Below are 22549 nucleotides of genomic sequence, written 5' to 3'. Positions count from 1 at the left end.
TCTTACTTCTACGATGGAACGCATTCTATCCATTTCTCCTTTCTCTGAAGTCTCCATTCTAGGAGATTTCAATGTTCACCACTACCTTTGGCTCTCCTCTCCTTTCACTGATCCACCTGGTGAACAAGCCTACACCTTTTCTATCCTTATGACCTAGAGCAGCTTGTAGAACCGTACCCATATCCCTGACCGCCTTGGAGAGAGCTCCAACATACTTGACCTCTTCCTTACAATTAATCCTGCTGCTTACACTGTTAATCTTTTCTCTCCGTTGGGCTCCTCCGATCACAACCTTATCACCTTAACCTGTCCTATCGCTCCGGTACGGCTAGTGGACCCTCCAAAGAATCGTTTTCTGTGGCACTTTGGAGCTGCGGATTGGGAGGCCCTCAGGCAGTACTTCTTTGATTTTCCCTGGAACGATTATTGCTTCCATGGCCGTGAGCCATCTGAGTGTGCCTTGCGCATTATGGAGGTTGTTCTCTCGGGCATGGAAGCATACATTCCTTTCTCATATCCTTTGACCAATGCAAGAAAGCATTGGTTTAATCACGCTTGTTCTAATGCTGTCCACAACAAGGAGAGGGCCTATAAGGTACCGGAGCCAACCCACCCCTGAATCACATCTTTTATACATTTCTGCCCGGAATCGTGCTGAGTCTGTTCTTCGCTCTGCAAAAATTAATTTCATCCATACTAAATGCTCTCAACTCTCCTACTCGAATTCATCCCGCTTCTTCTGGCACCTTGCCAAAAATCTTTCTAGCAACTTTACCTCATCATCCTTCCCTCCTCTTTTCTACTCTGATGGCTCTGTAGCTATTTCTTCTACTGATAAAGCAGATCTCTTCACTCAGGCTTTCTCCTCCAATTCCACCTTAAGGCCGTTTCACACCGGCTGTGATGCTACGCAAGCCATGTTATGCTGGCGATGCTGAGCCACGTGGCTTTCAATCGCTTGCGTTGTTTTAAATGAGGCAGTTCACACCAGATGCGAAGCTATGCGAGCGATGACTGCGACACCGCTCGCATAGCTTTCCTGATTGCCGGGCCGGCGATTTTTCCCGGCATAGTTTTGCTCATGCATGTGCACTTGGTCACTCTGGGACTCGCACCAATGAGAGGAGGGAAGGGAGGAGAGTAAAAGTGAGAGGGAAGAGGTGGGAAAGTGAGAGGGTGAAGACAGGAGGGAAAGTGAGAGGGAAGAGAGGAGGATAAAAGTGAGAGGGAAGAGAGGAGGAAAAGAGCAAGAGGAAGGAGAGGAGGGGAAAAAGTGAGAGGGGAGAGAAAGAATGGGTAGAAAGAGAGAAGAAAAAAAGAGAGGAAACAGGAGATAAAGAGTGAGAGAGAAGAGAGGAGAGAAAGAGTGAGAGGGAAGAGAAGAGGGAAAGAGTGAGAGGGAAGAGAAGAGGGAAAGAGTGAGAGGGAAGAGATACGGGAAAGGGTGAGGGGGAAGAGATACGGGAGAGGGTGAGGGGGAAGAGTACAAGAAAGGGATGGAGGGAGGGGGGGGGAGAAAAGGAAGAGAGAGAAGATGAAAGAGAGTAAAAAAGAGTGAGAGAGAAGAGAGGAGAGAAAGAGTGAGAGGGAAGAGAAGAGGGAAAGAGTGAGAGGGAAGAGAAGAGGGAAAGAGTGAGAGGGAAGAGAAGAGGGAAAGAGTGAGAGGGAAGAGATACGGGAGAGGGTGCGGGGGAAGAGTACGAGAAAGGGATGGAGGGAGGGGGGGAGAAAAGGAAGAGAGAGAAGATGAAAGAGAGTAAAAGGAAACAATGGAGGGTAAGAGGAGAATGTGAAGAAAGAGGATGGAAGGGGGAAAGAGGCTGAAACAGAGAGGGGGAAGCGAAGGAAGTGCTGTGAGGGGGAATATGATGTCAAAGGCCACAGCCAGTAACATATTCACCATGAGCATCACATTTAAGTTATACCCCTGCTGGAAACACACAATTTTATCAACACTCTCAGGCCTCTATGACTCACTTTCAGCTGAACAAAGTCGTCTGGCGTCAGTTGGAGAGTTGTCCCGCCATGAAAGAGTCAGTGGTGACAATAATGACAATCAAACGCTCTTTTGACGTACTCAGGTGAATTTAATCGTCTGGATCATCTGGAACAGAATGCTTGAGTAGTCTCGACCATGAGAGAGTTAAACATGACGGAAACTTGTAAAGGAGTTAACCACTTCTGGCCGAAGACATTAAGACAGTTTTTGTAGTTGATGTCCTGGTTGTTGATGTCTTGTTCTATGAGTGAGAGAGCTTCAGTGAACTGAGCGGTAGACAGCCTGAAATATTGTCAAAATTTCTCTTCATCTATTTCCAGCTCTTGATCAAGATGATGATATTCACCACATTCTAGTCTTTTCATATTTGTTTCATGTACCCACTTCTTTTTCCTCTTATTGCTCATGACTACAGTTAACATTAATAACTCCTCCTCCACCTCAGGGGACCACAGAGCACCATCTCCCATCGCTGCAGCCAAGAAACTGTGTGTTAGCAGACTTAGCTTTTAGTGTGAACACTGGCATAGCAAACATCGCGAGCGTGCGTCCGCAACATAGCGTGGCTCGCGAAGCATCGCAGCCGGTGTGAAACGGTCTTTAGACGATTCCAGTGCTGTTCCTCCATCACTTCCCCCCCTCTGACTTCCTCATGGCTGACATTAAAATTTCTTCAGCTGATGTAGTTTCTGCCATCACAGGCCTCAAGAGTAACAAGGCATATGGGCCTGATGGAGTCCCTCCTGTTGTTCTCAAGAACTGTGCTTCTGTGCATACACCCTGCCTAGGTAAACTCTTTTGCCTCTGTCTTTCAACTTGTACCTTTCCTTCTTGCTGGAAGTTTGCTCTCATTCACCCAGTCCCAAAGAAGGGTGACCATTCCCAACCCTCTAACTATCATCCAATTGCTTTAACATTCTGTCTCAAAAGTTTTCGAGTCTATTCTTAACATTAAAATTTTAAAGCATCTTCCTTATCACAACCTTCTTTCTGATCGCTAGTATGGATTCCGTCAGGGATGCTCCACTGGCGATCTCACCTACTTTTCAGACTCAGGTCATCCTCCTTTAGGGACTTTGGCGAAAGCTTTGCCATTGCACTTGACATTTCAAAGGCTTTTGATCGAGTCTGGCATAAATCTTTAATTTCCAATCTGCCCTCTTACGGTTTCTATCCTTCTATCTGTGCATTCATCTCTAGCTTCCTTTCTGGTCGTTCTATAGCCGCTCTTGTAGACGGCCATCGTTCTTCTCTTAGATCTATTAACAGTGGTGTTCCTCAGGGCTCTGTCCTATCACCAACTCTCTTCCTTTTATTCATCAGTGACCTTTTAAGTTGTACAGCTAACCCTGTCCACTCATATGCTGATGACTCCACCCTTCACCTTTCCATTCGGTTCCCTCAACGTCCATCTCATCAGTTACTTCAGCAAACAAGGGATGAGGCTATGGCACACCTAATGTCTGACTTGGCTCGTATCTCTGATTGGGGTAAAAATAATCTGGTTGTTTTTAATGCATCAAAGACTCAGTTTTTACACTTATCAACCCGACAAAATCTTCCACAGGTATACCCACTAATGTTCAATAATATTCAGCTTAATCCTGCATTATCCTTGAACATTCTTGGGGTTTCATTTACTCGGGACTTATCTTGGAAAGATCATATTACATCTCTCTTAAAATCTGCTTCCAAGAGAATAGGTGTGCTAAGCCAACTCCGTTCCTTCTTTATTTGTGCTTAATTGTTGACTCTATACAGGGGTTTTATCCGCCCCTATGTTGAGTACAAGTCTCATGTGTGGGGAGGCTCCTCACATACAGCTCTTCTCAATAGGGGGAAGTCAAAGGCTTTTTGTCTCATTAACTCTCCTCCTCTTACTGACTCCCTTCAACCTTTGTCTCTTCATCGCACTGTTGCATCTTTATCTCTTTTCTATCACTACTTTAATGGTCACTGCTCCTCTGAACTGTCTGCATGCATTCCTCCACGTCTACGAAGGGCGCGTAGCACCCGTCTAGCAGCAAACTCTCATCCCTTTTCTGTCCAGCTCTCTAATGCAAGAGTTAACCATTACTCTCAGTCATTCATTTATGCAACAGGTCAACTCTGGAACTGTCTCCCTCTGTCTGTATTTCCTGCTTCCTATGATCTCCAGTCTTTCAAACGTAGTGTGTCCAGGCATCTCAAAATGATCGGATCTTGAATTTGGCTCTCTCTTGTGTTTTGTTTTTCTCTTGGAGGGAACTGGTATTGCAAGCTCATGGCCTTTGTTTCCTTCTTCCTCACAAAAAAAAATAAATAAAAAATAAAGTTACAAAGTACCCAACAGATGGACTCCTGGTGGACTAGTGTGGTAGGTGCCATAACCATATTTGGTTCATATGGGTTTAACTTCAAGGAATGGTTGGATTTTTGCCCACTGTAACTTGCCTTAAATTGTGTGAGTGAATAGCCTAGCTCTCGGCCCATCTGTTCCTCATATTGCAACAGAGAACATGGTGATGGATGAATGGATGCAGACTTGAAGCAATCCAAATACCTGAAGATCAACAATGATGCTTATGTGGGAAACATAGATGCATGCATTTTATATATATATATATATATATATATATATATATATATATATATATATATTTATATACAGTACACTTTTATTTTCCAGTAGACTGTTTAACACAAAATTGTGAAAACATGGGATGGTGCATTTAGGGAAACTCATTATGTTTATTTCTGTAATCTACAGGAAAGTGTGTGCAACCCCCCCCTTTTTTTTTTTTTTTTTTTTTTTTTTTTTTTTTTAAATACAAAAATTATGACTGACATGTAAGTGTTACATATAGGAACATGACTCTATGTGATTTTGTTCTGGACAACGTGTATGAACTGTGACATTGGGTCAAGAGTTCATTATTTATTGTGTTTTATTGATATTTTTTGTACAGTTTTATTTTACACATGGAGTTTCTCTTTTATTAATCATCCTTCTCCACACTACTTCAGGCCACCCGATCCGAGGGTGGTGGCGGAGCGGCTAGATTCTTCAATACCAGTCTGTCCACTTGATGGAGAGGAGGTTGGGGATACTACCAAGACCCCAGTCATTGACCCAGACGACGTTAAGGACAGAGGCAGGTCAGGAACACCAAAACCAGGTGTGATATTTTTGTAGATCCGCTTTTGGAAAGTTGTTTTATTTTAATAGGAATCATGGTACATTACCAATAGCAATGTACCTAGTTATCACTAGAGAAAGTTCTGCAGGCAGTCTAGGGAAGAAGGGCTCACCCCCCCTTATTATTTTTTAATAACAGAACAGAGGAAGGAAAAGCAAATGAGTGAAAAAAATAATCCATACACCAGATTACTGGTGTCCTCCATTCATAAAATATCTGTAGCAGTTGGACTTGAACTGCTGTAGGTTGAAGTTTGGAGGGAAACAACTCTGGGGAAGTGAGTTCCAGAGAGATGCGGTTTGGAGCATGAAAGAATTCTGATAGGCAGAAGTTCTGCAATATGGCTGAGTGACGTTCCAGCCATGAATGCTGCCAGATGCCTATGTAGCACAAGGGAAGGCATGGAGAGGTGGCACAATGGATGCAACTTTGTCTGAGCGTTTTCCATAAAAATACCTGTAAAAAAGTGCAAGGGAGGCAACATTCCTTCTTGCTTGTAGGGGAGGTAGTTTATTTATAATAGCAGGGTTATTAATAATTCCAGCAGCTTTGTTCTGAATTTTGTCTAGTTGTGGCAACCCTTTTGCACATGATGACTCAATGTGAGTCATAATCCTTGCAATCTGAAGAGTACAGTCATCCCTTAACATTCGCGGGGGTTAGGTAACAGACACCCGCGAATGTTAAAAATCTGCGAATATCTGCTGCCCCCCCTTAAAAACACCTCTGGACCCCCCATTTCCTTACATAACTAATGAAATACCCCAGGTGCATGTTTACAACCACTTTATTTGATACAAGAACACTAAACAACCACTTTATTTAATGCAAGAACACTAAAAGTTAAAAATAATGAATAGTGTACTCCTGCATGGCCTCCTCTGACTACCGTACTCATCACAACTGCCTCCTCCAGCCTCCTCATCATTGACACTGCTGACAACAAAAAACAAATGTTCTGTGAGTACTGTAACAGCAACCCCCATTTCCTATGTACTGTACATCTTTACAAACAATAGTACAGTAATAAGGGCAAGAAAAACAATTAAAAAAAGTTAACATTTCCACGTCACTGCATTCCACAACAGGAGGTGAAACAGGGGTGGTGGCGGGTTGAGAGGATTCGGCACTACTGAGAGTAACAAAAATAAATATTTGTTGTAACTAAAGATAATCTCTGTGTACATTTTTACAAACAATAAAATGGCAAATCTATCTCTGTCTAATATACCTAGGCTGCTTCCCCCAAGGAAAAGGAGGTAGCCGAGACAGAACAACACACTCCCCATTTACTCATCCATTCAAACACATTCATTCGCATCTTAGCCCCAAAGGGGAGAAGGGACAGATCCTCACCACACCACACCGCATGAGGGTCAACTGCGCAGTGCAATCATTGACATCCGCAGCAGGGCACGAGAGCAAAGCTGGTTAACCCCTGCCACATCATAAAATACCCATCCCCTTACCCACACCTGACCTGATTAGCTGATCAGATCAAATGCGAGAGAATATCCCCTCAGGGCTGCGTCATCATTTATTCATTCACAATTTCTCTCCATTTATTTCTGTCACGCACAGCCACTGTTCCTTGCTCAACAGACATCCCTCTCGCATCCAACGCTCTCTGCTCACTGTCCATCCATCCTATTCGTGGCCTCCCTTTCAGCCCAACACCTCTCACATCAGATCTAGTTATCTCTCTCACCAGTCACTAATTATCCATTCTCTCCATATGCCCAAACCATCGCAACACCCTCTGCTCAACTCGATCAGCCATCTCCCGAACTCTCCAATTCTCCTTCGCACTTCATCATTTCTCACTCAATCCATACACGTCACCCCACACATACTCCTCAGACACCTCATCTCCATTTCATTCAAACTTTTCCTCTCTGCTACACCCATATTCCATGTTTCAGCCCCATATAATGCAGTCGGTACCACAACACCCTCGTACAGCCTTCTCTTTACATCCATTCTAAGCGAACGACATCTAAACACTTTTTTCATTCCTCCCAGCACCTTTCCTACTTCATTCGTTCTAAACTTCACTTCTGCATCCATTCTTCCATCCACAGCAACATGTGACCCTAAATTCTTAAAACACTCTACCTCCTCAAGCAACTCACCATTCAAACCTATATTCATCCCCCTACTATCTACCGACCTATTACATTTCGTTACTTTACACTTATTCTCATTTACTTTCAATTTCCTCCTTTCACACACCCTTCCAAACTCCTCTACCAACTATTTCAGTCCTCTGAATCAGCCACCAGTGCAGTATCATCTGCAAACAGCAGCTGCTTCAGATCCCACTCTCTACCATCAACATTCACCAGACCCAGACCTCCACTTAACACTCTTGCATTCACCTCCCTTGCAACACCATCCATATAAATATTAAACAACCAAGATGACATCACACATCCCTGCCTCAGCCCCACTCTCACGGGAAACCAATCACTCAGTATTTCCCACTCTTATATATGCTCTACTATTTACATGAAAACTTTTCACCCCTTTTAGTAACCTACCATCAAGTCCATACAATCTTAAAACAGTCCACAAAGCCTCCTTATCATTTCTATCGTACGCTTTCTCTAAATCCACGAATGCCCAAAACACATCCTTGTCTTTCGCTAAATACTTTTCACACACTTGTCTCACAGCAAACACTTGATCCACACATCCCATCCCTCTCCTAAAGCCACACTGCTCGTCACCAATCACTCCCTCTGTACCCTCTCTAACTCTCTTAATCAACACTGCCATACACCTTACCTACAACACTCAACAGACTTATACCTCTAAAGCTATTACATTCATACTTATCACCCTTGCCTTTATACAGCGGGACCACACAAGCACTTGCCCAGTCAATTAGCACCATACCTTTCACAAAGCACACATTCAACAATCTTACTAACCAGTCAACAATAGTCGCTCCATGACCCTTCAGGCAATCCATAGCACACCCATTCATACCTGCAGCTTTCCCCTTTTTCATCTCCTTTACTGCCTCCTGCATTTCCTCCTTTGTGATCAAAGAATCAATCAACTCTCCCAACACATTTATTCCTTGCACCCTTCCATCTGCCACAATCTCAGCCACCCTTTCCTCCTCTGCATTTAACAATCAAAGTACTCTGCCCATCTCTTCCTTACTGCATCCATCTCAGTTAACATCCTTCCATCCTCTGCTTTACTCACTCTTCCTTCCCAGACTCTCCCTCTCACACCCTTTTCACCTCCTTTCAGAACATTTTCTTATTCTGTTGAAAATTCTCAGTCAGCCGCCTACCCCACCTCTCATCTGCTGCCACTTTAGCATCACGCACAGCCCTTCTCGCCCTATTCCTCTTTTCCTTATACCTCTCATATGACACCTCATCCTTCCTCTGCAGCCACACTTCATATGCACATCTCTTCTCAGCCACAGCCATACATACTTCCTCGCACCACTGTTCACTTCCTTTTCTTACGCCACCACCCGCACGTCTCACACCACACACCTCTTCCACATGCCCCACCACAGCACTCTTAAACATCGGCCATTCCTCCTCCACACTGCCATTTTTTTTTAATCTTTCACTGCATTCCACTCATCTTTCAATTTCTTCTGATACTCGATCATTTTCTCTCTTTTATCCAACTCCCTCACTTTCAGAACCTCCTTGCCACACCTAATCCTCCTAGCTCTCACCCATCCCTTACCTACTATTAACTTTCCCTCCACCAGGTAGTTTTCAGACATACCTCCACCCTCCCCTCTCAGAACTCTCACATCCAACAATCTTCCTATTACATTCCTGGATACAACCACATAGTCCATCAATGCTCTATCAACAACCCTTCCACCCTCGTGTCTCACTCATGTATACTTATAAATATCTTTCTTTTCAAACAGAGTATTTCCAGTCACCATCTCTCACTCAGCGCACATCCCTATCATTCGTTCCCCATTTTCATTTCTTCCAGGCACACCATGCATACCAACTACACCTTCAACTGCTACATTTCCCACTCTGGCATTCAGATCTCCCATCATTACCACATTCATATTCGCTCCAAAACTCTGCACACACTCATCAACATCATTCCAGAAAGACTCCCTCTCTTCTGTATCCCTTTCACTACCAGGCCCATATGCACTTACAAACACCCACACCTCACATTCAAATTTCGCTTTCACCCACATCAGTCTCGATGACACCTCCTTCCATTCAGTCACACACTGCTGTACTTCTGGACTCACTAACAAGGCCACACCTTCTCTTGCCCTTCCTCTGTCAACACCTGACAATCTTCCATTCACACTTCCAAACATAGACTCACCCTTCCCTTGCATCTTTGTTTCACTCAAAGCTAACACATCCAACTTTCTTCTCTCAAACATTCTCCCAATTTCCTCCCTTTTAGCCTCAGTCGTACTACATCCACACACATTCATAGACCCAGTCTTCAGGGTACGGGGATAACTCAATCCCCCATCCCTTTCTCTGGCCTGTCTCTTTTTAGGAACTAACACACAGAGGAGGGGGTCCCTAGTCCCCTCACCCCGCCCCTTTTAGTCTCCTTTCACGACACGCAGGGAGTAGGGTGGCAGTATTCGTCCTAACACAACCTGGCCACAGAGTAGCAGTAGTACCACCCCGTAGTGCGGCCAGATTGTATCTCCCCCCCCCCCACTAATAAAGCTATAAAAAGATTTAACATTTTCACTTTACCTCTCCTCGGTAATGGTGGTGAGTTGAGAGGATTCGGCACTGCTGACAATAACAAAAATAAAGATAATCTTTATCTACATTTTTGGAAACAATGAAAATGACAAATAAAGCAATGAAAATAAAATGGCTAATAAAGCTGTAAAAAGATTTAACATTTTCACTTTACCTTTCCTTGGTGATTTTTGATTGGCCAGTGATGGAGGCTCTTACACACAAAGCTTTGGTATGACCAACCAATCACAGAGCTTTCCCCTTGTAACAGCTGGTAAACACAACAAAGCCCTTCACACCATGAAGATTGCAAGGGAGAAAATGAAAGAAAAGAAATACTGAACAGGTAATCCCAGCCCATCCTAACTTTTTCTCAGATGAATTAATGACATTAATAAATGAAGTGGCCAAAAGGAAGAGTGTTATAGTATATTTCATTCACTGGATATTGCCATTACTATAACAGCCATGAACTGTGCCTGGGATAATGTTACAGTGTCAGCAGAGTTCAATGAGATAATTTTTTTTTTTTCTGTAGCCATCCGCGGATATTCAAAATCGTGAATGATAAGAGATGACTGTAATCAATGATCGTGGAAACTTTTCCTGTGGATGAATTTGTGTCAAATTTTGGTGAGTCAAAGGTGAGGGTAGCTAGGTCTAGGGGAAATATATGGCAACGCCCGGGAGCTTATTGGAGGGGCAAGCGGCCTATTTTTAGCTCAGTGTTCTCCCAGCAGTAAGCCTCGTAGGGTGTCTGAGCGTGCGGTCGGCCTTTTAAATCCGCATTCTCAATTACCACACTGTCCATACCTTACATGTATTATAGTGATAGTGTGTTATACATAGTGCAGTATGCGTGTGAAGAAGGTTTATAAGTGTTTCTTATATATTTTCAGAGAAAGCCAGATTTGAAAAATCCTAACCAATTTTTACCATTCCCCTGCTATTTTACACTAAACCTACAATGTCTCGCAAGGGCTTATCAGAGAAAGAGTACATGAAATACTTGTTTAGTGGAAGTGAGAGTGAAGAAGGCAGTGAAAGTGAATTTGAAGGTGATTCTGGTGAGGAAGAGAGAGTGAGGACAAGGAAAGTGAGGGCTAAATCTGACCACAAGGGAGATAATCGTAAAGCCACGGTCAAGGCTGCGGCAATTAGCACTACAGACAGTAGTAGCGCCATCACTACCACCACTCCTTTCACCACTGCCACCACTCCTTTCACCACTGCCACCACTGGTGTAACTACTCCTGTCACCACTGCCATCACTCCTATGACAACTGTCACCACTGCCATCACTCCTATGGGCACTGACACCACTGCCATCACTCCTATGACCACTGACACCACTGCCATCACTGCTATGACAACTGACAGTTCTGCCATCACTCCCATGACAACTGACATCACTGCCATCACTTGTATGACAACTGACACCACTGCCATCACTCCTATGACAACTGACACCAATTCCATCACTCCTATGACAGTTGTCACCACTGCCATCACTCCTATGACAGTTGTCACCACTGCCATCACTCCTGTGACAATTGACACCACTGCCATCACTCCTGTGACAACCGCCATCACTGCCATCACTCCTATGACATCTGACACCACTGCCATCACTTCTATGACAACTGACACCACTGCCATCACTCCTATGACAACTGACACCACCTCCATCACTCCTTTGACAACTGACACCACTGTTATCAGTGCCACCACCCCTACCACCACTGGTGTCACACATGCCACCACTGGAACTACCATGACCATGGAGACTGAGCTGTACCATACTGATGAAAGCATACAGCAGCAAGTCACATTGCAAACACACACACACACACACACACACACACACACACACACACACACACACACACACACACACACACACACATTGTTTACAATCAGTGAGAAAGAATTTGAGGGCATTTGTGAAGAGGATGTGGGAAAAGGAAGTATTAACTTGAACCAGACAAGAATAGCAGGAGTAGTGATAACAAAGGAGAGGAATGACCAGGAGATAAAAAAGGTATGGGCAGTGATTAAAGAGTTACAGGAATGGACCATAGAGCAGGAAAACGAGATCAAAAGTTTAAGGAGCACACTGGAAAAAATCTGTACACGTAGTGACGAACAAGAAAGGGAAGTTACTGAATTAAAAGTGAACAATGAATCAGCCTCGAATGAAATAAAACAGCTTAAGAGGGAGAAGAAGAGGTTGGAAGAGGAAAGGGACATGATGAAAAGCAAACTAGATGAGTATGAATCCAAATCAAGAATACAGGAAGAGCACATTAAAGAAATCAAGGAGCAACATAAGGGGTGGAAGAAAATTCAGGAAGAGGGAAATGTAAATTTGAGAGAGATTATAGACCAACAAAGCAAGGAAAAAGTGGAGAGGGAAGTGGTTAGGGTGTTGAGAAGTAGAGAATCTTTAGTTAGAGATGTAGCAGATAAGAAAAAATGTATAATAATTTCGGGAGTTAAAGAAAAACGTATAACAATAAGATCAGACAGAGAAAGAGAAGAACTGAGTAAGGTTAAAGAAATAATATCAATAGTCATGGAGGAAAACAACGAAGCTCAAGAAGAGCTTGAGGAGGTGTTTAGGTTGGGAAAGTACGAGGAAGGAGGGGCAAGGCCACTGAAGGTAAAGTTTAAGTCCCAAGCAACAGTTAACGAAATTATCAGTAGAACATGGAAACTATCAGATAAGGAAGGGTTTAAAAATATTTGGATAAAGAGAGATGCAAATGAGGAAGAAAGAGATAAAATAAAGGACTTAGTAAAGGAAGGAAAGGTAAAAAATGAACAGAGAATGGAGAAAGGGAAGATAGTGTTTTATTGGAGAGTCACGGATCAGAAGTTAAGGAAGTGGTACCGGCGGAGAGAAGGAGAAGAGAGGGTATAGAAAACATCAAAAATCATTGGAAGGTGGCATATACTAATGTTGATGGTTTGATATCAGCAAGATTAGAAATCAACGATCTTTTGAGGATACATGAACCTGACGTTATGTGCTTTGTAGAGACCAAGTTAAGAGAAGATATTGATGTTCATATGGGAGATGGTAAATACAAACTGTGGAGAAGAGACAGAAAAGAAAAAACAGAAGGAGGAGTGATGATAGCAGTGAAGAACAACATAAATGTAGATACCGTGGAAATGGGAGAAGGCAGGGCAGAAGTGATAAATATGAAATTAGAAACTGGAGAGAATAACAAGCGAGATATGGCAGTAGTGTATGTTCCCTCTAAGACAAGAGCATGGAGTGATGATGAATACCAGGAAATGCTGTCAGACATGGCATGTTATTTACAGAAACTGATTGAGAAAAGCAACAATATAATTTTAATGGGTGACTTCAATTGTAAAGAGGTGAACTGGGAGGAATGGGACTCAGGAGGCGGCGAGGATTTGTGGGGCACTATATTATTAAATATAGCAATGAACAATGTGATGACGCAATGGGTCAAAGAAGAGACAAGGTTCTGAGGTGAGGACACACCAGCAAGACTGGACTTATTGTTTACAAAAGAACCTGATGTAATAGAATCCTTGAAATATCAGTGTCCTGTTGGAAAAAGTGATCATGTGGTAATTGAGTTCCAGATGATAACAGGGCACGTGGAGCCAAGAGATGAGCTTTATAGGCAGGGAAGGTACAACTTTGGGAAAGCAAACTTTATAGGGATGAGAACATTTTTTGAAAATGCAGATTGGAGAAAATTCAGAGAAACAACAGAGATACAGAGGAAGTGGGATATTTTTCTGGACCTGTATAATTCGGGAGTGGAAAAATTTGTGCCAAGAGTAAATGGGAAAGAAAACAGGAAAAAAGAGTGGTTTAATAAAAGGTGTATGATAGCAAAAAAAAGAGAGAGACATGGCATGGAACAATTGGAGAAAGAGAGGTAACAACTGAACAAAGGAACAATATAAAAGAACTAGAAATGAATACACAAGAATACACAGAGAAGAAGAAAGGAATTTTGAAGAAGGTATAATAGACAAATGTAAGGATGAACCCAAACCGTTTTATAGATTTCTTAATGGCAAACTGAAACAAAAGGAAGGAATCACCAAACTGAAAGTACAAGGAGAGGTCTATAAGGATGCAGCAATGCAAGCTGAAATAATGAACAAACGTTCCAGTCAGTTTTTACTAATGAAAAGGAGTTTGTGGAAGCGGAGGTAGTGACTTGAAATGTAGTGATAAAAGAGATAAAAGTGGAAGTACAGGAAGTGTATAAACTACTAGAAACTCAAGATGTAAGGAAAGCCCCAGGACCAGATGGAATCTCTAACTGGGTACTGAAGGAATGCAGAGAACAACTGGCAGATAAAATTCACAGTTTGATTGTGTGTTCTCTGGAAGAGGGGAAAATGCCTCAAGAATGGAAGATGGCAAATGTGGTACGGTACCAATTTATAAGGGAGGAAACAAGGAAGAACCCCTGAATTATAGACCAGTGTCCCTAACCAGCATGGTCGCAAAATTGTGTGAAACAATTCTGAAAGATAGATGGATAAAATATCTGGAAGAGATGAATATTTTGGCTGATAGTCAGTTTGGATTTAGAAGTGGAAGGTCGTGTGTTTCCAACTTGTTGAGTTTTTACTCAAGAGCGATTGATGTGCTTTAGGAAAGAGAAGGTTGGGTGGATTGTGTGTATTTAGATTTGGAGAAGGCCTTTAACAAAGTACCCCATAAGAGACTAATGTGGAAACTAGAGCATATAGGAGGACTGAAGGGGAACCTCCTAGAATGGATGAGAGACTTTTTGACAGACAGACAAATGAGGACAGTAATAAAGGATAAGATGTCTGGATGGAGGGAAGTAAGAAGTGGAGTCCCACAGGGCTCGGTGTTGGCGCCAGTAATGTTCCTGATTTACGTTTTTTTTTTTTTTTTTTTTTTTAAATAACAGAACGGAGGAAGGAAAAACAAATGGAGAAAAAAAATATTCCATACACCAGATTACTGGTGTCCTCTGTTCATAAAATATCTGTAACAGTTAGACTTGAACAGTTGTAGGTTGAAATTTGGAGGAAAACAACTCTGGGGAAGCGAGTTCCAGAGAGATGCAGTTCGGGGAATGAAAGAATTCTGATAGGCAGAAGTTCTGCAATGTGGTTGAGTGACATTCCAGTCATGAGCGCTACCAGATGCCCGTGTAGCACGAGGGAAGGCATGGAGAGGTGGCACCATGGATGCAACTTCGTCTGAGCATTTGCCAAAAAATATCTGTAAAATAATGCAAGGGAGGCAACATTCCTTCTTACTTGCAGGGGAGGTAGTTTATATGTAATGGCAGGGTTGTTAATGATTCTAACAGCTTTATTCTGAATTTTGTCTAGTTGTCTTAATGCAACCTCTCCACAACCATTCCACAAGGGTGAGCAATATTCAAGCTGAGAGCGCACATGACTCTTATAAATTATAGCTAACTGCTCATCGGCGAAGAAGTTACGGACTCTGTACAATAATCCAAGTTTCTTTGAGGCGGTTTTAGCAAGTGATCTGACATGAGAGGTCCAGCTGAGGGCACTGTTAAGTGAGACACCAAGAATTTCAATACTTTTGGAGATGGGAATATTAGTAGCACTGAAGGTAATGGACGAATCTGGCAATATCTGTCTATTAGTAAACTGTATATATTTAGTTTTACTAGCATTAAAATAGACAAGGTTGTTTTGTCCCCATTCACTGATTGTAGATAGATCTTGATTTATGGAGATGGCTGTATTGAGTTGAGAGGTAGAGATATTAGACTTTATAAATGGATGTCTGAGTGTGAATGAACTATGTAGTGTTGAGTCATCTGCATATGAGTGAATGGGATTGTGAGTGACAGATAAGAGATCATTAATATGAACCAGAAATAGGGTTGGCGCCAGAACTGATCCCTGCGGCACGCCGGCGTTAATTGAGTGGAAATTCGAATATACATCATCTACTTTTACTCTTATTTTCCTGTCACTAAGATAAGAAGAAATCAAAGGAACAAAAGACGTTAGTCCATAGCAAGGGAGTTTGGACAGCAGGGAACGGTGCTATACTCTGTCGAAAGCTTTAGAGATATCAAGAGCTACTGCATGAGTTTCTCCAAAAAGATCAATTGATTGATGGATGGTATGAGTTAAGAGATTGAGTATGTCAATGGTGGATCTTTCGTGGCGAAAACCGTATTGTCTATCATTAATTAAGTTGTTGGATTCAAGATGTTTAACAATATGCTTATTAATTAAAGTTTCAAATACCTTACCAAGAGAAGATGTGATAGCTATTGGTCTGTAATTGGAGGGGTCAGACGAACTTCCTTTCTTCGGAACTGGGTGGATATTGGCTTCTTTTCATGAATTTGGGAATAAAGAAGTACGTATGCATAGTCTGAATAATTTAGCTAGGACAGAGGCAAGTTCAGGGGAACACTTTTTCAAAACAATTGGCGGAATTCCATCTGGACCTGGAGCTTTGTTGGTAAGTAAATTGTCTAGGATGGATTTTACAAATCTTGTCTGTATTTTAAGTGGGGCAATTTCGGGAGAATCAAGTTCCAGTACTGAGACATTCTGGCTGGTATCATCTATGGTAGAGTTTCTTGCAAAGGTACTAGCAAAGATATCTGCTTTCCCACGTGGGTCATTTGTAATATTGCCATCTGAAGATTTTAGTGGGGGAATGGAAGATGACTTGTTAAAGTTATTATTGAAAGAATTAAGAGTTGACCAGAATATTCTGTTGTCATTAGGGTTGTTAAGTAGTTTTGATGCTTGCTTTTGAAGAAAGTTTGATTTAGATAGATTTAATACAGCTTTTGCATGATTTCTAGCAATTTTAAATTGGGAGAGTGATTCAGGTGTTTTTGATTTTAAGTAAGAGTTATATGCTAATGACTTTTGGGCTGTTGCTCTGGCACAATTGCCATCAAACCATTTTGGAGAGTTTGATCTTTTAGTGAATTGTTGACTTGGTATGAATAAATCCATACCAGCTAGTATTAAGTCACAAATGTGGGACTGGGTAGAATTGGGATCACTAGAGAAGAAAGACTGCCATGAAACATCAACAAGATAATTTCTAAATCCATCCCAGTCTGCCCTGTCAAAGTGCCATCGGGTCACCCTGACAGGTTCGGAATGGGGAGATGTAGGAGGGTTAACTAATGAGGCTTTGATGAGATTGTGGTCAGAGGATCCAAGTGGTGACAGTACCTCTATCCTGTATTGATCTGGATTATTTGTCAAGAATAAATCCAAGAGATGGGCATTATGGTCAGGATTATCAGGTATTCTGGTTGGTTGCTTTACCAACTGGGTGAGATTAAACGATTCCACAAACAGCTCGCATTCTAGACCAGCGTCGTCAGTCCGGGCAGAATGCAATAACCATTCAACATTGTGTATGTTAAAATCACCCAAAATGGTATGGTATGGTATGATATGGTAGATGGAGTGAACAGTTATGCAAGTCTGTTTGCTGATGATGCAAAGATCATGAGGAAGGTGGAGGTTGAGGAGGATTGTAAAATGCTGCAGGAGGATCTGGATAGGATACATGAATGGAGGCGGATGTGGGAAATGAAATTCAGTGCAAAGAAATGTAAAATATTGGAAATGGGTAAAAGTACCAAGAGGCCGTCATTGAATTATTTGATGGGTAATGAACCAATCACAAAAGTGAGAGAAGAGAAAGATTTGGGTGTGCTGGTCCAGGACAGTTTGTCACCTGAAAAACACATTAACAAGACAGTTAGAGAGACGTATAATCTCCTGACCAATATAAGAGTAGCTTTTCATTATATGGATGAGGAGATGATGAAAAAATTGGTAATGGCCATGATTCGCCCCAGGTTGGAATATGCAGCAGTAGTGTGGTCCCCACACAAAAAGAAAGATATAAACAAGATTGAGAGAATACAAAGAAGAGCAACCAAGATGGTCCCCAGTCTGGCGGATCTGTCGTACAGAGAGAGGCTGGAAAAGCTGGATTTGTCTTCCTTAGAAGAAAGGAGAAAGAGAGGCAGTATGATTGCAGTGTTCAGGACCATGATGGGAGTAGATAAAATTGACAAAGAAGATACTGTTTTTATGGGATAAGAGAGTAACAAGAGGACACGGGATGAAACTGAGGAAGCCAAGCTGCTTGAAGGATATCAAGAAATATAGTTTTCCCTATAGATGTATAGACCTGTGGAATAACCTGGACAAAGAGATCGTCCAGTCTAAAAACTTAAACGAGTTTAAAGCTAAATTTGACTCATTGAGAAACAGAGACGGGACTCCACGAGCGTAGCTCATTTCCTGTATATCACAATTAGGTAAATACAATTAGGTAAATACACACACACACACACACACACACACACACACACACACACACTTACACATCACAAATAATCACACACACATTCACACACGCACGCCTGCATGCGCGCGCGCACACACACACACACACACACACACACACACACACACACACACACACATACACAGGCTGTGATTGTACCTGTCCTCTCTGCAACTCCATTTCCTCTCAAGAAACAGTATAACACTGCTAGAGGACTTGAGTAACCAGCTTATTTGTCTAGTTTTTATACTAATGTATTGTAAGGTATAAATTGTTTGTTTACTATATATTTTTCATTGGGAAAATGTGGTGCATTTCATTGCTATTCTCTCAGTCATTTTACTCGTCAAGTATAGGTCGGATCAGAAATCTGAAGAAAGTGTGATCAAGCTTATGATTTCATATGCATACTTTTGTAAAGCAAAGTAACCTATGTGTGCAGATAATTATTTGGGGAAAAGTTATGAAAGACTAATATACTCAACCTATGGGCCAGAGCATAGATGCTGTCATCGTAACTTTTCAGAATTCATTTTCTCAATAACAATAAGGGTTATAACATTTTGAATTATATCATGGGCTTCCTTAACCTTTGGGCTACAAAACTGGATAGAAATTACATATATATTTGTTACAGTATCACTGATAACATATGAAATAATAAACAAATCAGACGTTTTTATGTGATTTTTGTAGTTTTTTCAATTTACTCAAAAACTACTGGATGGATCAACTTGAAACCTGTCTGTTTTGAAAGATCGTGAAATTCTGCATATAGACATGTCCTTTGCAACTGCGCATCATGGGAAAAAATTTTCACGATGATGTTGGGAAGTTTGGAGAAGCTAGTTTTTACCTAAATAAGCTTTTTTCTGGCTTCATTTCTGTACATTTTTCATGTTTTATGTTTTTTTTCTTATAGTATAAACATCAGCAAAGATGATGGGATGTGATTTATAACAATATAAGCACTTTCCAAGGGTAAATTGGGCCGTAGAATTTTTTCCTTTCCACACGAGCGGAGCAAGCCTGAGCGAAGTTTTGGTTATGTACGCGGAACCAAAACTTCTTGAAAACTTATGGTGCCTGAGAGGGTTAATGCAACCTTTCCCATCTTGTCTCATCTAAGCTGGCAAGAGGGATTAGTCTTGGCTCAGCTACTTGTTGGAAGTTAGGGATACTGTAACTCCTTTTCTGAACACAAATATATGATTTCATGACCATACAAAGGAAAAGTGAGTGCAGCTGGAACTGAATTCTCTTGTCTTCTTCATGCCACGTCCCCCAGATTGTCTTGGTTGATTTCCATTCCTTCTGTGGCATCCAGTGTTGCATTGTCTGTTGCTTTCTGCCACAATTTTTTATTTAACTTTTTTATTATTCCTGCCTATTGTCTCCCTGTTAGCATATTGTTAATGTATACGTAGCTTTCGTCAACGTAAGCCCAGGGTCATGGTTGTGCGTGGTCAAGCATTGCTGCTACCTTTGTGAGTTCAGTTTCTTATGTGTAGTATGGTTTGGAGGTTACCATTTTTATTTTACTAACTTAGTTGATTTTAGTGCTCTTTTCGATAGGAGCTTGGGGAAGCCTTTATGATGTCCCCCCAGGCAAATTGGAGCTTTGCATCTCATGCCTAGCAGTTTCAAGTCTAATTCTGGGGTTAAGCTCATAAGAACTAAGGATCCACGAAGGTCTTCAAAATGTTCTTCTGGAATGACCAGTTTTCAGGTTCATCTAGCTGTAACAGAAGGTACTGGCATTCATTGAGGCGTGATGAGTGTAAGGGTGAGAGAGAGCCTTAGAGTCAACAAAGAGACCACAACAGGGATTCCATTCTGTAATTAGATGGCTCAAGTAGACTAAGGTGCCCAGGGGAAGTTTGTGGATTTGTCTCAGTCTGTCTGTCTATAGAGAGATGCCATAATCCCATAAGGGGTGGCTGTTTATTTTGAGTTTGGTTTTACGGTGAGGGACACTAACTCTCTGGCAACCCACATGTTGACATGTAAGGAACACATATGGGTTAGTTATATGGTTGCCACCCAGCATTGTAAATGGTTTCCTGGCTTACAGAAGAACCATTAGGCTTGTCATGCAATGTAAAGCCACTTGAAAGGAAAGAACAGTAGATTTGTTCATTGCTAAAATGAAGGTACATTAAACTCACAAATATCCATTGGCACGTTAACCAGCATGCCTCATTATCTGTCACTGTAAATGGCTGAATTTATATTTTTCACCATATACTGTGCACTGGCATAAAATGTGCTCCCATGATTTGGCAAGGGGTATTTAAGGGGAAAAAAAAACACACACAGTTTTCATGTACTAATTATTCATATTCAACATCCACCAGTAAGTTGCGAGAGAATATAATTTTGCACTAAATTATGTAATAAAGTGAAAATACACAAATATGGATTGTTTATTTTTACTGCTGTCATGCTCACCAGCAGCAATCAGCTGTCTTTTGTTTGCAGTCTATTGATGTGTTTGGCTTGGTGCATTTGCTCCGTCTAAGCCACAGAATACTTAGTTTACTGATTATTTATGATGTATAAATGATAATGCACACCCATCTAATTCTATCTATCTATCTATTGCCAGACGCCTCAATCCCGTTTGGGGTGGCCACAAACAAATCGCCTCCAAGTCGCCCTGTCCCCCGCCATTTCACTGCCCTGCTCCCAACTCACACCCCCCTCTCTCATATACCTCTCCACCCCATCCCTCCATCTCATCCTCAGCCTCCCCCTCCCTTTTCCCCCCTCCACCTCACTCACATACACTCTCTTCGTCAGTCTTTCACCCTCCATCCTCTCCACATGGCCAAACCACCTCAGTGTGTTCCTCATAACGCTTCCTATCACATCCACATCAACACCACAACGCTCCTTTATATCCTCATTCGTCAGCCTGTCTCTCCATGTGACTCCACAGGCTCCTCTTAAATAACTTATCTCCACTGCTCTCACTCTTGACTTGTGTCCTTCCAACAATGTCCAAGCTTCACTTCCGTACGTTAGAGTTGGTATCACAATACTGTCATGTAGTAATTTTTTCACTTCTGTATTATTGAAATTATAATAATTAGTAAGACCATCGGGTGATTTGCTTCCTGCTGTTGGTGGCTTTTGCTGTCAAATTTTTTCATTATTTTCACCATAGTGGTAGGTGAGGGAACTCACCATCCACTCACTTGATGTAGTACTGCTTTGAGTGTCTGCCCTTTCATGTCTTTCATCCTTCCATTTCTGTCTGTCTTTCCTTCACTCTTTCCTCGTTCTTCTGCCTACGGGTTAGTTTACACTCCTTCTGTCTTTCTTTCCTTCATTCTTTCCTCTTCCTTCTGCCCTTGAGTAAATCTACATTGAGTGACAGGCCATATGGTTTCCTGTACACCAGGAAACCGTTTGCAGTGCTGGTTGGTAACCATATAACCAAATTATGGTGCCTGGTGATCTGGTGGGTAATTAAGGTGCACCAGGCAGGTTTATATCCAAGGGATGATTGGGGTTTATTGCTCACGAAATGCCACTCAGGGATGAGTGAGGCTGGTTACTCTCATCGTAAATGTCAGGACCAACCAGCCGAGCCCTGTGTTCCTATGCTTCTCATGGGGCAACATAGGATTGGATGATGGATGGATAAAATTTTCACCATTCTGGCAAACAAGGTGTTGTGGGTACCAGTCACCTCAACATGTAGGCTTATCCCAGACCATGACCCCTGTGGTCTAATGTGCAGGGTGCTTTTTGAAGCAAAATTTTTTGGGAAAAAATGTGCATTGTATTGCAAGAAATATGGTAATAGGGAAGCCCCCAAATCCAAGTCTGCACTATTCGTCTTATTGCCCAAACACAGTTTCTTGGCAGCATTACTTGTGGAATTCTGGATCGCAACAGATGGCTTCATTTCATTCATGTTATCATATGAACGAAATCAGACAGATGTATTTAAACATGGGCTCAGCATGCTAGAATTTCCTTACATCATCATCATCATCACTCATATTCTTCAGGAAAAATCACAGCGGGCCCATATTTACACAAAAATTTCATCCCACTTGTGCCTCCACCACTAAGAGAGAGAGAGAGAGAGAGAGCGAGCAAACCAGTGGTAATACATATGTCAGCTGCACAGAGGCCAAAACTGCCTGCATTGGCTTAGGTAAGCATAGTATCTGTCACAGATAAGGGGCCACAGATTGCTTCCTTTTTACATAGTTTCTTTCTTCTGCTTTCTTTATAATCTTTGGATGTTACGAGAAAGAGAATCATT

General features: G+C 41.9%; 1 protein-coding gene across 1 annotated transcript in view; it reads left to right on the top strand.

Moving 5' to 3' along the window:
• The window catches only part of LOC145400251 (zinc finger matrin-type protein 1-like), a 288463-nt gene that overhangs the window by 95592 nt on the left and 170322 nt on the right, over positions 1 to 22549 (top strand). Inside the window, exon 6 of the mRNA XM_080272765.1 lies at positions 5006 to 5137. Coding sequence (XP_080128891.1) covers positions 5006 to 5137 — 132 coding nt within the window. The remainder of the gene's footprint in view (positions 1 to 5005; positions 5138 to 22549) is intronic.

Source organism: Coenobita brevimanus, chromosome 51 (assembly GCF_032717465.1).
Source record: "Coenobita brevimanus isolate Jiangsu-jjx chromosome 51, ASM3271746v2, whole genome shotgun sequence".
Classification (NCBI taxonomy): domain Eukaryota; kingdom Metazoa; phylum Arthropoda; class Malacostraca; order Decapoda; family Coenobitidae; genus Coenobita; species Coenobita brevimanus.
Note: the sequence above shows the minus strand (reverse complement) of the source record. Positions and strands in the feature narration are given on the sequence as shown.